The 19,002-nt window shown below is 38.8% G+C and overlaps 1 protein-coding gene across 1 annotated transcript in view; it reads left to right on the forward strand.

Moving 5' to 3' along the window:
- zfpm1 (zinc finger protein, FOG family member 1) overlaps positions 1–19,002 on the forward strand; it is a 68,845-nt gene that overhangs the window by 17,101 nt on the left and 32,742 nt on the right. The window contains exon 2 of the mRNA XM_058387886.1: positions 15,867–16,010. Within this exon, the coding sequence (XP_058243869.1) occupies positions 15,867–16,010 (144 nt within the window). The remainder of the gene's footprint in view (positions 1–15,866; positions 16,011–19,002) is intronic.

Here is a 19,002-nt window from a genome sequence, read left to right on the forward strand (position 1 = left end):
CCAAGCCAAGTCTATTCACACCTCCTTTCTCTGACACGGAGGAGCCCCTCCTCCCTCTTTCTTTCTCGCTCACACACACACACACACACACACACCCACACACGCCAGTGCATACACACATTCACATCAACCAAACCCCATTATTAATCATCTCTATCAGTTTCTCACATCTCCCTGTTATTTGCTATTTAATCACTAAAATAATATCAAGGAGGGGGGAGAGGGCCCGTTACCATGGCGACCAAATGGAAAAGGTCAGGGTGAGTTTATCTTATCAGCAATACCGAATGGTTACTAATTACAGATAGGTACTACCAGCTCTCAGTCCACTGGGCCCTGCCTTAAAACACTATCAGCAATCCACACTGGCCCTGATATTAAAATTATCTCTAGTCCTACACACACACACACACACACACGTGCACACACACACCTCACCCTGCCTCACAGATCTTCAGACAAGATGGGCCTCAATACCGTCTCAGATATTCCCATAATTCTAGTTTTATTATTTAGAAATAAACACAAATGTAAATCCTTTATTTGAATAGTCTAATGGTCATTCCTTTTTTTAGTTGTACATAAATCATATTTAAAGCAATGTAAATCCCAACTAACTGCAGAATAGTGTGCGAACCTGATATGATTTCTTGCTATATGTACAGCAGTTACTGCTAAATCATGATGTGTGTGTGTGTGGGGGGGACTCATTAAGCCCAACCATTGACCTTAGACAGAAGTGAATCTTTTCTCTAGTTCACTAACCGGTATTTTACAATGAGTTCTCATTAATGCTTTCTCACCTTTATTCATGGTAATGACAAACCGGTGGTAATTAGATTTAGTGGGGCTATGTAGATAACGCCGCTAATTAATGGTAGGTGTTTGTGTACGTGCGTTGGCACACATAATGGCACGCGGAAAAAAAATATACAGAAGAACCCCCGATTTTCTCCAGTTGTGCTTTGTGTGTAATTTTTTATAATCAAAAATGGATTTTCTATTGTGTGTGTGTGTGTGTGTGTGTGTGTATATGTGTGTGTGTAAGCAAACAACCATGTGTTTGTGTGTGGATCTTAAGAGCGCTTGTGTTTCCTTGCGCTACTCCATTTATCATCTTTGACATTTGGCTGTGCTCGTTCTATCTGCTCCACATCTGAAAAGAACACATTTTTCCCATCAGAAATCCCATAGTGACTTTTGCGTTCGAGTGCTGGTGATACTTCCTTCCGTAAGCGGCATCTCCACATGCATCTTTGCTTGGCTGCGTTCCTTCTTCTCTCTCTCTCTCTCTCTCTCTCTCTCTCACTCGCTTTTCTTTCCCCCTCCCGAATCTCTCTTTCTCTCTCTCTCTCTCTCTCTCTCTCTCTCTCTCTGTCTATGAACATGCATGTTATCAGAGTACTAGGGGCTCTACTGATGCCCTGCCTCTTGAAAATACCCCCTTTCTTTCCCGCTGCCAGCCACGCAGTGGGTTATATTTAACAAGCCCCCTCTATCTGCCCTACATCCCCTCTCCGCGTGCTCGACACTTATCGCTGCCACACTCGCACCATCTCCGGCTTTTTTTTTTTTTTTTTTTGGAGCTCATGTGACATGAGTGATAGATAACATTTCAACTGCCGTTCGTATGTTTATCCTTCTCCCATACCTCTTCTGTTTTTCCCGTTTCCCCTGCTGTCTCTTTCACTTTTTTTCCTCTTGTTCATTTCATTATTTGTGGTTTTTATTTTGCCTGTTTGTGGGCACAGTAAAAAAAGAAAAAAAATGGAGCAAGTGTCTAGAATGATGCAAAAGAGGAAAAATATAGAGATAGAAATAAATAGGGAACAAAATGGAAATAATTTTCCTAAGGTTACAAGCAGGCATGATTTAGAAGCGTTTTGATTTTGGGTGTAATGTTTTTGATACTGTCCTGGTATGAAATATTTTCTAATAGCTCTCATGATAATATTTTATCAAATATTTTATCAAAGGTTACAATAATTTTATGAAATCAGATTTGTTAGAACAGTTGCCATTTAAGAAGGTTTATCCTTTACCCCCAAATGATTTATTTTTGCACAAACTGTACATTTGCAGTAAAATATAGCACATTTAACATAATATAACATCATAATTTAACATCATAACACCTTTAGTGCATTTTAAAGCTGTTTTCTCTTTTCCAGTTAACTGTTTGCTAGTTTTCTAAAAGTGACAAAAAACGAACATCTCTTTGAAAAACACCGAGTCAGAATTCCCTACGTAAATATGATGCATCCAAACTAAAGCTTTCATCTAAATTTATTAAGGAACTATTCATAGTTTCTTCCTCTGTTTTGTTTGTTTGTTTGTTTTTTGCCTCAGTTGCAGGCTTTTATTTTGAAGTGCACATGCACGGCTCATCAACAGCGCACATCTGTACGTAGAGGGCCAATGTGTTGTTGAGCTTGAGTGTGTCGAGACTGTTGTTGAGATTGAGGATGTTTTTTTAAAGCTGTGCTGACAGATTTTTTTTTGTCGCCAGCATTGTTGTTAAATAACAAGAGGTCTGATTGTTTCAGTGACTGAAAGCAAGACTTCAAATGGAACTGTGGGTCTTACGTAGGTCTCAGTTTAAGTAAAGGTGGCAGTCTGCTGTTTAGCAAAAAGCTAAAGCACTCTTGTGTTGAATAAAAAATAATATTATAAAATAGATATTTGATTTCTCTGTTCAATTGTGAGGACTGTGGAATTTGAACCCAGTTGTTGGCTTTCTGAAAAGACATGGGTCTCTAATGCAAGATTTATCTACACTCAGACATGGTCGAGTCTATAAGGTTGATCAGGATCTCTTAATTAATTAAACATAATTGCCTACAATTTCTGAGTTATTTACTGAATTGCAAGTTGTTAATTCGTATAGTTTAACCATGTTACCACCACCGGTTGCATAAAATGGCTTGTGCCGTATTTGGCCATGCTTGATATGTTTAAGAAGTGGACTTTATATATTCAAATATTTAATGTATGTAAAGATTTAATAAATAGACATGGAATGATCTGGAGATTATTTGGATAGATGCAGAGATTTAAAAGGCAATTATTTGTAATTCAATGAAGTATGATCATAATTTATTATAAGAATAATAATTATTATTGATTAGGAATTAATTATTGAAACTTTTTGACCGACAACAGGTGTGTGAGAGAAATTCAGATCATTAAACTGATGTGTAGATAGTTGTTTTGTGTGTTTTGTGAGTTGCAGAACGTTGCTCATATGTTGATCAGAGATTACTGGAAATATGAAATTGTTGCTGTATGAATCGAATCTGTATTCTATCAAATTCAGTGGTTTAGTCAAATATCAGTTCATTGCCTTTAGGATTGGAAATGAGGTTGCGTGGAAGCCTGAGGTCGAGTTACAATTTTTAAAATGTTAATGTAATAATGTGCCTTGGAAGGTTTTCAAAACTGACCAAATATTTGTGATCAGTAATGATGATTTTTAATATTGTGCAAAATAATTGATTAATATTTTAGCATTAAAACACAGTCCTAGTTCCTAATCATATGTTTTTTTTTTTTTTGTTTTTTTTTTTTTACACAGACTCTTAAGTGCAGGAACACTTCTATTGAATGAAATTGAACGAGATTCTGTAGAAAACAATTAAGAATTTCATTTGGCTCTCCCTCATAGATTACCAATAAAGACACCAAATCTGCAGCATTCAGACCAAACAGACACTGTATGCTATAGACAGATGATTGTGTGTTTGATGTTTGAACTTGGGGACTGATTGCAGAAGACTTTTTTCTGTGTGTGTGTGTGTGTGTGAGTGTGTGTATAACCTCTTCCATGGGGCAGCTGCTGAGCAGTAGCTCTGTGTGTTGTCTCTGTTTTTATGTGCTTTTATGGTGATTAAGTCATAACAATTATACGGGAGTCATAAAGGACCACATCCGTTTTCACAGGCCAGTGAGATGAGTCTCTCTCTCTCTCTCTCTCTCTCTCTCTCTCTCTCTCTCACACGCACACACACAGAGTAATTCAAAACTGTATAGTTAAATAAATGTTACACTCAGTAAAGAAAAACGACCTACAGCGTGTAACTTCCATCAAAAAAATTAAAAATTAATACATCTAAATCCGTACTGAAACTGCGATACAGGGCTCGTTTTGTTTGTATTTACGTCACGTTGTCCCACAATGGAAGTCATTTATAACAGGAGGCTGTGTGTTTAGTTCTGTAATTTTCTATCTCTTCTTGGGAGGATGCTAGCCTAAACACTGCTCTCAGTATGCAGCGCAGTGGCCTCCAGCCTCCTGCTTGTGTGAATGTGACCTAGTTGTGTGCTGGGTGACATGTTCTGCTTGCCACGGCTGTTTAGTCTACGGCTCAGGCCACAACAGCTGGGAATTGTGTGTGTGAGAGAGAGAGATAGAGAGAGAGAGAGTGAGTGAGTGAGTAGGTGGTGTGAGGAGGAGAGTGGATTCTCTCTAGACCTCTAGACAAGTAAAACCTGGGGCTGATGGTCAGGAAGTGGATGTATGCTAGAGGGTGTGTGTGTGTGTGTGTGTGTCCATGCATTGAGAAGAAGCAGGACGAGGGGAGCAGGAAGCACCTGGAATGAAGGAGCAACCTGGATCTCCTCTTCATGGTTAGATCACAGAGACAGAGAAATGGATAAGAGTCTTGTCCTCTGCATACCAGCCCAATCATTCTCTCCTCCTCCAGCATCCTCCCAGTATCATTCAGAGGGAAGATGTGCGGGAGAACACACTCCTCCTCCCCTGAGCATTTCAGCCTTGCTGCTTCACTAACCTCGCTCCTTCCACCTCACTCAAGCTGAACTCTGTATAACTCTCTCAAAGACACATGCGCACACATACACACACTTCCTGACCTCACACAGCGATATCTATACATTATAATGTCAGCATCATTTAAAGCTGAAATTATTCCACTGCATTCAAATGAGCCTATAAAGTTTTACATTTTTGTTTGTATTACACAAACCAGGGGAGGTCAAAATAGTGATATTTTTCTAAGCATAAAGTTAGGCAGCAGGGTCATAATATTTTCATGAGCATAAACATTTTATATTTGTATTCCACTCACAATCTGCACATTTTACTTGTTTTTCGCTCAGGAATATTTTTTATTTTGTCTTCCACTGATTTCCAAATGATTACAGGGTATAGTAATGCATAATTACTTGTTTGGGTATAATATATACTTTGTTTGTTTTATAGATTTATTAATAAAATTGATAAACTATTTATTTAAATATTTGCTGTTCAGTAAAAAAAAAAATTTGTATAATTACATTAAGTGATTAAAATTATAATATGAAATTTTGTTGATTCCCCCATCAACCCCCCCCCCTTTAGCATTTAGTGAAATTTCTTCCTACATTTTAGAATAGATCTGACATTTGTGGTACACAGGATGTTAATTTATACATGGTCATTGCGCCATTTGACGTTGCTTCTGTAATGTATGAAGTTAGCAATGTAGTATGAAAGAATGTGTGTGAACGTTGCCTCAGGCTTATCCAAGGACATTTCATATCTGTCAAGTCGGCGGTTTGATAACAGATGCAACAATGTCTCTGAGAGCTCCTTCAGCAGTACACTGTGATATGAGAGGTGGCATGAAGCCTTGCTGCATTTGATGGCATTAATATATTTTGGGGGAATTTTTCAAATCTTTCCTATCGGTCGTCCAATCTTTTCTTTAGGGGCTTGTGAACTGAGCAGAAATCAATAGCCCTACGAATCTGTGTGGGTTACGAGCGAGTGTTTTGTGTGAATGGGTTGTGACCTCAGAGTAACCCCACGCTGTTGGTTAATGTGACGCTCATTAGAAGTCAGTTAGATGCAGCTGGTGGCAGCTGTTGTCCCTCCTTCTCTGAGGACCAAAGGCTCATAGCTGTTTACTGCCTCTCCTTGTCCAAAAATGAGTTATATGTATTGGTCAGTTAAACTATAACAACTCAGTAATCACTGCATAATAAGTGTGTGTGTGTGTGTGATGGATTTTTTATTAGTATTCTTTTGAATGCGCAGGTCTTCTTAAAGGAAGTGAGTAAGTTATCATTATCTTTATTATCGTTCAAATATAAGAATGATGATCCTCCTAACTGCTATAGTGTCAGGGTTTTTTGGGTTTATTTCTTGAGCAGAATGTAGTTGTGGGTAGGTGAATTGCCAGGCAGTCTGAGCTAAGACCCTGCTGTGGAAGCCAGGCATGCAGACAAGAGCCAGGCGATAAGCAGCCTGATAAATGATAGAAAATAGCAGCAGATTTCAACTTTCCCACCATCCCAAGATATACAGGGAGAGTGGGAGGGGCGGCTGAATCAAATACTTATTTCATCCTTCACTATCTGCACCTCCCCCCCAAGACCCAACAGCCCCCCCCCCCCCAACAAACCGCAAGGCCATTCAGAGGGTATAGACACAGATGTGAAAAGCTTAACTCCCTCATACTCGCACAACATGCAATCCGCTCACAGGTGAACACAGGGCACGGCATTTCATATGTTAACCGAGGATTTAACAAAGGTCTTATTCAGAACTTATTTAGCACTGATGACACAAGTTTCCATTAGCCTTTTATCATCTAGTCTATGTGTAATATATACTCACTGGACACTTTATTAGGAACACCTGTATACCTGTACATTCTTGCAATTATCCAAGGATTGGGTATCAGTCATCAGCTGTACAGACTGTCCGAGAGTGCAGTTCGGAGTGGTCTTCTGCTGTAGCTCTCATATGTACAATCATCCTGGTGATAAAGAGTGGTTACATCAGTTGCTATATATACTTTCAAAGATCTCTGAACCGGAGCTCTCATCAAGGCATTCCTGCCTGCCGAAGTGCCACTCACTTTATTTATTTATTTATTTTTGCACCATTCTGTATAAACATCACATGATGTTGTATGTGAAAATTCCAGATCAGCAATTTCTGAAATAGCCAAGCCACTTTGTCTGCCTGTAAAATATATATCACAATATTTAAAAGTGTTTTCATGATGCAGGTTATACACTCACCACCCACTTTACTAGGAACACCTGATCACCTGCACATTCATGCCGTTATCTAATCAGCCAATCATATAACGGCAGCACGCAAAAAATGTAGATACAGGTCAAGAGCACATCAAACATCAGAATGAAAAAGCGTGATGTCTGTGACTTTGATCGTAGCATGGATATTGGAACCAGATGAGCTGGTTTGTGTATTTCAGAATCTGCTGATCGTTTAGGATTTTCACATACAGGGAGCATCTAGAGTTTACAGAGAATGGTACAAAAACCAGAGCGACAGTTCGGTGAGTGGAAACTCCTCTTTATTGAGAGAAGTCAGAGAATAATGGTTTAAAACTTTGAGGCAGAAGGGCTTCAACAGCTGCAGACCACACCAGAATGCATTCCTATTAGCCAAGACCAGGAATCAGGGCTGCTAATGTGGACAAACTGGACAGCTGATGAGTGATCCCCATTCCTTGGATAATTGCATGAATGTGCAGGTATACAGGTGCATCATGAGTATATATTACACACAGACTAGAAGATAAAAGGCTGATCTTGGTACAGACTCACTGAGACTGGACAGTTGAAGATTATGGAAAAAAAAATGACCCGTCTTCAACTGTCCAGCCTGCAGAACCTCTGCTCACAGCATGGTTTTTCACCCAATTCAGAGTACACTCTGTTGTGTGTGAAAATCCCACGAGACATCACAGAGAAGTCACAGCGATCACATTTTTCCAAATTTTAATATTTGATATTGATTTCAAACTTGCCTCTTTCCGGTATAATCCATAAAATTTTTTAGGTCATGTATTTTGTCACACACACTAATATTAGCATTAACACACATGCTTTGATATGTGCACCATTATAGTAATCATTATAGTATAGAGACCTTATGTTAAGTAGGTGGCAGTCAGCTTAAATTCATGAGATGAGAGGATGTGTGCACTTTTCCCTGCTGGACGAAAAAAGGAATGACCATTCAAGCAGATGCGCCGGAGTTTGGTGACCTGACCATGACTTCTGGATAGTTCATGAGGTTGAATGGTGTACCATAATGAATATTTTGCCTGGGAAAATGTCTGGTCTGTTCTAGTTGTTCCCATATTTGCTACATTGATTACAAATGTGTTTTTTCATTTGGATTAATCCTAGCAGTAAATGGCATTTATTTCTTCTGAGAAGAAGTATGGATGGTCACAGATTAGATCAAATAGATTATGCCGTATCATGGCTTTTTTTGCAAATCAGCAAATCAACTCGGTTTTAATTAAAAATGCATTTTTAGCACAGTCATGAGAGTGTGCGCTCATCTGGAACATGGGCTAATTAATACATACGCATTAAATGCGAGTCACTTTTGAATACTAAATATGTACAGCCTTTTTTTTTTTTCTTAACGATAGAGCTCAGTGAAAACTCATCACTCAAACTTTCATCACCCACCACACCACAGGTGAAAGAGCTCTGAAGCCTGGAATAAAACCCTGCTCTGACTGATGCTTCATGAGGATTGACTGAGTGCCAATGCTGTGGACCCTTTTTGCAGGGTGGCATATATGCATTTATTAACGACATAAAGAGACAGTTTAAGAATTCTAGCATCAGCGTATTCATGTGCCCATGGTCTAGCACAGGGGTCTTCAACTGACCCACCGCTTCCCTGATGGGTTCCAGCAGTGTATTTTAGACTGGAAAGAGAAATCTAATAAGAAGTAGATATGTCTAAATTGTTCCCTCACGAGGTTGCTATTCAGATGTAGTAACATGAAGCACCACTTACTAATTGTATTATTTCTAGCCATAAACTAATTAATGGTTAAGCATTAAACAGACATTGTTATCATCGTTCAGTCATATTAGTTGTTTATCCAGATCCAGACCTTTCCAATAAGGAATATTATGTAACAAATTTTGACAAATCCATACAATTTCTCCTAATCTTGTGAGGCAGTCCAAGCAGACTTTTAGCCATGTTTCACTGTTTCACCTAGGCTGAGCTCTCTGCTAGAGGAGGGGGCTGTGATGGATTGCTGTGAGGAGTTCTGCTGATCTGTGTTTGTAAGGCTACTTTTTCTCTCTCAGGGCCGTGAGAAATACCCCTGTACAGGACAATACATCTCACCAGCGGTCCTGGCCGGCTTGTAGCCATGTGATATCACTACCTGCAATCTCACCTGCCCTCTGTGCACACAAAGAACAATTTCCAGAGTGGGGGGGCATCAGATTTCTTCCATGCAAGTGAAAATATTATCTGTGTGATTTTTTTTTTTTTTTCTCTTTCCCTTTTTCTCAGTCTGTCTCCAATCCCATCATCTCTCCTGGCTTGGGCTGTTATCAGAAAGATGGCTCCTGCTCATTAAGGAGTTAATTTTCTTCCCTCTATCTCTGATTAGTATAGTGAACCTAAAGCACTGTGAATTCTTTAAATTTTCCTTCCCTGTTATCAAAAAGAGAAAAAGGGAGAATAGGGGATATTTAATCGTTTAAGTAGTCTTCCTGGGGAACTGGTGCTTTCTGTTTTTTTTCTTCTTTTTTTTCCCCTTCCCCTCACTTCCCTCCCCAGCAATGTAAAGAAATCCTGCTGAAGCTGCCCAGCTCAGTCATGTCGTTTTTAAAGCGTGGAAAAAAAAACCCAACTTGATGAAATTCCACTATCAGCTCCGAACCAATATGCAAAATATCTCGCTGGAAATCAAATAGCTATTATGTTTTCATTTCCACGTTGGCGTATTTGCTTAATGAAGAGGAGACAGATCAGACCGGCAGAGAGAGTCTGCAGCAGCCGATAACCGCGAACGGCTTGCAGCTATCCGCAAAGAATGACGCTCCGAGTCAGAGAGAGAGGGAGACGGAGAGGGAGAGAGGGAGGGTGAGAGACAGACAGTGAGTGAGAGAAGGAGTAAAAGAGGAAGACTAAGAGATGGAGCAGAAGAGAACGACATGGGTGTTTGCATGAAAAAGCAGCTCAAATGCATGGAGTTGAGGGCAGGAATGGGTGAATAGATAGAAGGAAAAAGTGATGAAGGAGCTGTAGGATGGATTTAAATGTGTCTTGCTTGTTTTGTGGTGTCCTGGACTCAGCTTGCTGGTTGATGTCCTTCTGTCCAATGCACAGTGAGAATCACGAAATAAGCATGATATGATTAGCATAAGAACTAGCATTTCTGTATGATTCAAAAAGAGAAAAGTAAATCTCTTTTGATTCTTTAAATCTAATTTATATTTTGCTTGAAGTGCTACGACTAACAATGCTTTGATTTGTGAGCTTAATATTTTTGTGAGTTATGAACTTTTACGTTTATGATTTCTTATGAAAGATATGTAGTGGCATTGATTGGTAAATATATACTTTATGAACAATGATTTAATATTTTGTATAGTCTACTAATTTATAAGTCTTTGGGTTCCAGTGTTAAATAAAAGTTGGTAAAGAAGCTTGAAGTTAAGCCTAATACTCAAAAATCTAACCATTTTCAATCTAGCTGGCTTCTTAGCAGGGCTGGAGGAAATAGACCTGCATCGGGTCGAATCACTGCTGCTTCACTGTAGAGTTTAATTCTAATATTGTATTCTCGCCTACCATGCGGAAGGCCCGGGTTTGATTCCCAGCCAGTGCCCAGACCCCAGCTACTGGATGCAGTGCCGGTCCCAAGCCCGGATAAAAATGGGAGGGTTGCGTCAGGAAGAGTATTGTTGTGCAGACCAGTTGGTTCGCTGTGGTGACCCCTCACACACGTCGGGAGCAGCCGAAAGATCAACAAGTATAAGTTGTATTCAGGGTACAAATCATTAACCATTTAGCACAGGTCCTGCAGTAACTATGTGGTCGGTTGTATGTTTGCTTCTTAGGCTCTGATGTTCCGACAGACAAATCAAATCAGGTTGATTTACCATAGTGAATGGGAAAGTTTTTCTTGAGCAGTATGGAGGGCAAAGACGCAAGAAATCTGATTCAAGCCACATTCGCAAGCAAAATCTCAGGATTTCAGTCTTTCCGGTCAACTGAGATTTTTAGTATCACATTTTTGTGAGGTTTACAAAATAGACGTAAACCTCATGATAGACAGTATACAAAAAAATCATAGTAACTGCTAGCGATGAAGGCAGCACCAAAAACCACATCACTACACTGCTGTTATGTCAAACATGCTGCGCAATAGGTCTATTATAATGAATTTCAGAATCTGAACAATATTTGCATTTCTATTTTCTGACAGTTTTTTGAACACTTCAGTTCTATATCCTGCTTTTTAATCACCATATTTTATCACATGTAACCTGCTCCACAAGACATAGACATAACTTGCACAGCTATGATGATGACCGATATAGATATAGTCAGTTTATGGTTAGTAAAATGTACAGACTATTGCACAAACAGACAAACTGCCTTTAGTTATGATTTCCAGTGAAGTCTTTCACTTTAAAGTACATACTTAAAGGTGAACTAAGATTTTAGTGTACACTGATGTCCATTCAGATATTATATATATTATGTAATGAAGATACTTTGGTGTGTCTTTGAACAATGTTTTGGCTTCAATGGATTAAGGCAAGACATGTCAGTATATTCTGGTAATACTATTGAAATCAAGGCAAGGTTCATTGGAGATTTGATCAAACGCCACACATATTTGCATTAACATCATTGTCATCATGTCAGTCAATGCCAGACTTTATCCTAGTTATCTACCAAAGCTTGAACATCAGTAGCACACTGTACCTATGTATACAGTATGTGTGTGTGTGCATGTGTGTATGCTGTGGTTCTCCCACACTGCCTTCAGCCACTGACAAGCTAAAGTACACCAGTCCTGAGGCTCACAGCTTATCTGCAGCTCCAGTGACTCTGCTGACACGTGGCATGGCCAGCCAGGTCTGTGTCGCACAACTCCAGCAGCTCATCAATCATTTCAGCATGTTTTCTCAACCTTGCCCTGCCATGATCAATACCTCCACCACATCTGCTCATCTGTTGCCTGATTGCTCTTCTCGTTTTTGGTCTTTCAGAATAAGGTTCAGTCAGGTTTATTATATTCAAGGAGCTGATTCCTGATTCCTGTGTGACATTGGAAAGTGATGCATACATGAGGATGGTACAGTGATTAAAATAACTTGCAGTGTTTTAATGTCACTGAATCAGATCAGTTGTGTCATGAACAATGACCCACTCTCACCACAGCATTCACAGTGCTCTTTCTCCAATTACCTGATACAAGTGGAGTCATCAGCTTGTGGACTGTTTTGTAATATGGTGATTAGTGTGACACTGTGTGTGTGTGTGTGTGCGCAAGTGTGTGTGAGATTAATCAGTCTCGGGTTTGATGTGTTGTCTCAGTATTTAATCGCTGCTGTTAAGCACACAGGTTTGATGTGGACGAGGCCAGTTAATAAAGCGATATCTTCTCTGCCTTCATCAGCTAAGCCACTTTGTTCTGACTGTTCGAGTGGCAGTTAGGACTCAAAGTCCTGTGTGGGTATGTGTACAAGTATGCACGTTTGTAAGACTGCCTCTCATTACTGCCATTATCTATTTCTACCTTCTCTCACATATTACATATTCAGCATCACATTGGCCTCACTGAAGTTCCAAACGCTGAGCAGTGCATAATCTTTTGCCCCTGATCCAGCTTTCAGATCCAGATTTCATTCTCTCATTAACAGAACATTGCATGTGAGTGCAATAGATAATAGATCGAATAGATAATGATCAGAATGTGTAGCCATACAGTCGAGTTTTCTTTTGTTAACCACTAAATGTACATTTCATCGAAACTAAAATTCACATTATTACCATTTCTGCCATGAGTGTGTCATTTAAGCCACTTCTAATGTGCATGTGCAAAATATGCTTATGTTTAATTAGTCCTTAGTTTTATAAATATCCTGGAGGTTAACTAGGCTTGGAAATTGTAATAGTGTAATGAGTATTAAATAATGAAATGCAGGAGCGTACAATATGTTTTAGGAACAGTAACTCTTCCTACGAATCTTGCACCATGCCTCAGGAACTAAGGAAATGTCAGAAGAACAAAAGGGGGGAAAATGGACTAAAAGCATCCACTATTAGGCAAGCAGTATACAAGTGATGGACATTTTAAATAGTGACAATCCTGCCAAAATGTGGCTGTCCTCTTGAGATCTACTATATAGAGATGAATAAACCTCTATTGCTGCCTCTGGGTAAGTGGTGCAGAAAAGTTACATGGACATCATGCTATTACTATTAACAGAATGGCATCTAGGGTATGCAAGAGTAACCAGGAACAATCTAGCTGACCCAAATAAGGCATCAAAATAACCCCACATGACAAAGGCCTTGTTCATAGCTCAAGTCTATTTCTTGGATAGACATAATAATATACTCCCCAGAAGAGCAACTAAAGCAAACAAAAAACCCCAAAACTAGTACAGCCTACTGCCAACAAAGCCTCATCTCTGTTACATGTGTTAGATGCAGGTGTGTCATTATATTGAGCTGTTTGTTTTAGTGTGATCCTGGACAACTAGACATCATTGAACAAATCCTGAATTAAAATCCTAAGAAATAAGGAATATCAAACCACAGGTCTGAAAATTTTGCCTGAACACAAAATGGATCTTTTACTAAAAAAACAATATTCCTTTAAATAAAATTTAATAAAATGAAAATGATTCCTTTATAAAAATGAAGAGTGTTTGTGTCTGGGAATCGGCAACTCGCAGTCATGAAATGAATATTAGGGGAATGCACTAACAAGACCTGACAAGTGTCCAAGCAAGACTTCCTTTTTCCGCAATTTTTCATAAAGGGAAATGGGTTGGGGAAAATCCCTCTTCATGATGTGTAATTATTAGTTATAACACACTATAGGAATTTATTGCTATAAATTTCCAGAACACATTTGCATACATTTATGTTTGTTTTAGTATCACAGCTGGAATCATTTTTATAAGGAAAGTCTTTATTCATTCTCTTTTCATTACGAATTCCAGGTCATATCTGTAATATCTTAAAAACATCACCACTTTGAAGGCTTCACAAACTTTCCAGAATAACTAGATGACACAATCAGTTTATCAGCAAAATAAATGTCTTCCATGCACACATTCGTGAATCATTTATTACTTCCAATAACTAGTGGTGCACATGGCCATTTGGTGCTGCAAGAGTATTCGTGTAATTTTCCTATGAAATGATAACAGCACATGAATACCCCTGGTGGAATTGCTTTGAGATGACTGAATATCACTTTTTGTCCCTTGGACCAATTCTCCTTGGTTTTAATTGACCACAAACAAATTACACTTGGTGGTGAATGCATGCAGTAATATCCTCTTCCCTGGCCTGCTGGGAGAGATATGGATTGGTCTGTTCATGAAAGGAAGAAAAGGAGGAGAGCAAAAACTTTCTGCACCATTTGATGTCTGAAAGCAGTGATGCAGCGATTTAAGCAGAGCACTAATGAGAAAGAAAATCATAATTCAAACTTACATTTAAACACAAAATATAATTGGACTTTTTTTTTTTAAACAGAGAAGCTCTTTTGTACAATTATGATTAAAGGAAAATTAATTGTATGAAAATGTCTTCGCAGATATAGAAAATTAGATTGACCAAGGCTCGGACTGCATTCTAAAAATATTGCATATGGGATCAATCTTTTTCCTTTCCTCCTTTTTCCCTTCATTATTAAGGTCCAAATCTAACTATGTTAATTTTATCTGAAATTACAGTGAACCATGCAGGCGTGGAAGTCGGAATTAGCCTAAAGATGTTTCATTTACAAAGACAGAAACACTTTGTCAGGGAGCGATTGTTTGGAAGCATTATCTCCACCGCGTTTTAATTGCTTTGGAAGTGAAATTAACAGAATTAGAAAAATTGCCTTTGCCTTTTTCGACGAGGCTCTTTATTCACGGGTATTGTTGCGTGCTTTGTATAGATTATAGCCCTCTTTGTTTGAGGAGTGTAAATATATACGCCTCCAGTCACGGCTTTAGCTCTGAACAATCCCCTCTTCGTTTGACACACTGAAAATTAATTTACAAACACTGTCAAAATTAGACATTTTTCCAAAACGCCAGGTATCCATATGGCTCTGTATACACTAATAATGCAGAGGATTTTTATATTTATGGACTGATTTCTGCTCGCCACCATCCGCAGCCTCGTAGATATGAACTGAGGGATGAATTAATATGCAGTCAGGGTACATACTTCAGGGAGTAATGGGATTTGTACAATGGAATAAAACGTTCTTCTCTGGTTAGGGAATGTGTTTTATTCTCAGTTAGACCAAAGTAACTAAAACCGCAGTTTACTATTTTTTTATTATTAACTGCTTTACATGTTTAACTGTAGTAGCTCATTCTTCCATTATGGATTTATTTGTATCAATCTATACAAATGAAAATGAACACATTTTTATTATTTATTTGATTATTATTGATACTGTCAGGAAAAAAGTTAGAAAACGGTGTCATTATTACCAATTGTAATAATTGTGAACGAATCATGTCTCTTCTAACGTATTCGGCATATTTAGCTGGTGTTCATAAGCTGTGGGATTTCCATCCAATTAAACCTTTAAGGGAATTGGGGTTGGAACTTAATCAGGGTTTTCCTCCTATAATGAATCCCAATATGATCTTATATTTATAGCCTAACCTCAGGACTCTATAATCATTAACACCGGCTAACTTAAATCTCTGAGTTCTCTGAGCGTTAACATGATGTACATGCGTTAATGATATAGTGGTAGAGTTGTGTAACTGTTATAATTTCCGTGGCTGTTAACTATTACATTACACACAACTAAATGTGTTCACATGTTATTTATACTCATTTTCTATCTCTCTGTCTGTAGGCTCTATTGGGGATCTTGATGGTGGAGAAGACAACCCACCTGATGACGTCAGTCTCTCGGGGGAAGAGGCTGGGGCCTCGGACCAGGATGACTCGGCGGAGTGTGATGAGTCCAGTCCCTCCTTTGCGCCTCTTTATAATGAAGGTAAAAAAACAAACCGTTAAATCAAATGAATCATTTTGCCCTCATCGCCTTGAAAGATCCTTTGCTATGAAGCTTCAGTTATCCATGTCCACACAGAGTGAGTTGTTTAGTGATGTAAAAACTAGCAACTGACAGTAATCGGACCTGCCCTCTCGTCAGCCTCATTAAACCTGCCCAGGTGGTATCTGTATGTCTGACTGGGATCGATTTAAGATCTTAACCAGTGGAGTCTGTTTTAATGAGAGGATTCGCAGCAGTGCATTAGGAGCAGCTAGTCAGAATGTTACACTGTGCAATAGTTGACTTTTTTCTTTGTAGAAAAGGTGTAAAATTGTTGCCTGTTATGAAAGTATAACTATGATTTGGTTCTTTCTTGTTATGTGAATTGTAGTAGAAGGAATTTATATTCAGTGACAGTAAAAGGTATGAAGATAGAGTATGACATACAGCATATTTAAAACTGATTGTCTGTGATATTTGTGCTATAGGTGTTTGTAGGAATTATTTGCAATAATTCCTGCTTTATTTTCTTTCACAAACAGCATTCAGAATAATGACTGCAAGAAAGAGAGACACTGTGTATCCTGCCTGCCGCTGTTCACTTCCCATTTTGTTTTGTTAGTCTTAATTCAGACAATACACTCATAGATAAAATGCTGTTTCTTTTTTTTTCTTTTCTTTTTTATAAACTGGAAAATTCCTATTTTTGTGCAGTTTTGTACTGCAGTGATAAGAGCCTGTTTGTTGGCTGTTTCTGATAAATGCATGGAAATTTTGTCAGGTGCTAATCAGTATTAGATTAGACATTATTCTCATGTCGAAGCATATGTTTTTGTACTTTAAAAAATTTTTTTTATAGGAATTTATGAGTAATGCAGTCACCCTGAGAGAACCCTATGCATATGCATGAGATGATTGTGACAGAAGGACAGTTTTCATTTAAAATTGAACTTTTGTATATTCATAGCATTTGTGTGAGCATTCGTCTATGCGTTTCATCCTTGGCGCTTTGTAGCTACATAAAATAAAAAGGCCACGTCACCATATTCTGCATCTAACTCTGTATCTCTCTCTATCTCTCGCTTTTTGAGCTCCTCTGTTGCCCGGTGCTGCTATTATCAGGCTTCTGTAAATCAGCCGTGTTTGACGAACCTGCTCTTTCAACCTGCGATCAATACCAGGTCTTTATCAGGCCAGCACTGGCTAATAAAGGCCAGCTCTCTTATCCACCATCTGGGAGAGAAAGACACAGGCGATAACCACTTGATAACTGCCTCAGAAAAACAGTCAACCAGTCACAGGATACATAGTGCTTGTCAGCCCCCCACCGGCCACCAGTACACCATCTATTAAACACCATATCTATGATAATTATAGCATAGTACATAGGGCAAAGGATCTCAGCAAAGGAATATGGACTGTGTTGAATTTCTGGAGTGCTCCCATTGAGCAGAGATGATGATGATGATGATGATGATGATGATGATGATGATGGTGTTGATCTCGTTGGGGTTTTGTCCATTTCAGTAGAGGTGATAAAGTGAAAATGTTGAGGTCAAAGTGAGGTTAATGCATTCCAGGAATTCCCAGTCTTGCAAACCATCCATATATACATGTTTGCTTAAATGACGGCCATTTTCTTTTCTTTTCATCTGTAAAAAGTGGTTTACTCCAGTGTTTTTCAACTTGATTTGCACAAATGATTGAACGATTATTCCCATGCCTAAGGGCAGTTGTTGGGTTATGTCAAAAAACATTTCAAATATGTGACTCTATAATAGAAATTAAGACCTACATGCATTATGTTCTAAAAATAAATGTAGAATACGATAAGACAGTGCTTTACCAAAGCTGTTTCTATTGCAACATCGGAGCAGTACATGACCACAGAATCATCCGTATGAAGTATATCAGATATATTAATACACTGGTTTAGCACGTTACTTCCAAATTCATTTGCCAAATCAATAACAGTTTTCTTTTTCCTACAAACATTATTTTTCCCACATAAACCTTGGCTGATGCCAAGACCAGCCACCATTAGACATAATCATTGATTACTGAGTAAACAGGTTTTTTTTGTTTTCTCAATACAGGGAAATGGCAGTTCTTGTTCAGGGATAAAGATTAGGTGTGCATTAAATCTCAATCCAAGCATAAGTTACAATATAAGTGCTGCAGAAATGGCCAGACATTTACACCATACATGCTCGAGTCATATGTGCTCTTTTGAGAAGAGCTTAACCCTGTCCTGTACTGTGTGTATCTAAATGGTTTCAACTGTAACTAAAAAAGAGCAGATTTATAAGAAATGAGTGAGGTTTGAGGCTGGGGAGTTGTACTGAAGCTAGCTGGATGACTTTGCCCTCCAGGTGTGACAGAGGAAGTTGCTCTTATCAGATATATGTATGTGGTTCGGTTGTGTGTGTGCGTGTATGTATGTATGTGTGTGGGTGTGTGTGTTGGAAAGAGCAGAATGGGTTGAGGAGCAGGGCTGGTGCCAGTGAAGGCCCCCCTTTTCCCGATACCTGCCGTCTCAGCTCTGATGATATGGGAGATAATATTGATAATATTAAATGCAATAACTGTGGCTCCAGCTCCACTATCCCAGCTGAGCACTGCAGGATAAAATCAATGTGCCATTCACTGTGATTTATAGCTGAAAATAATGGCACTGTTTAGGTTAGGAGGGGGCAAATCATAAGCACGTGAAGCACAGTGTGTGTTTGTACATGTATATGTGTTTATGAAAGTGTTCTTAGTAAGCAAGGTTTCTGGGAGAGTGTGTGTGTGTGCATGTGTGTTTGCGTGTTTGATAGAGATTTATTTGACAATGCAGATCTAATCTCTCTACTATTACATTAATAATAGCAGTCACGCAAGTTGACGTTTATGGCTGGTATTGATCGGCGGCTATCGCTGCTTTATCGCTGTGGGAATGCGAGGGTAAACTCGGCCTTTGTGCATGCGGATAAGCTTATTTCAGGGTGGA

This window comes from Hemibagrus wyckioides, linkage group LG04 (genome assembly GCF_019097595.1).
Source record: "Hemibagrus wyckioides isolate EC202008001 linkage group LG04, SWU_Hwy_1.0, whole genome shotgun sequence".
NCBI lineage: Eukaryota > Metazoa > Chordata > Actinopteri > Siluriformes > Bagridae > Hemibagrus > Hemibagrus wyckioides.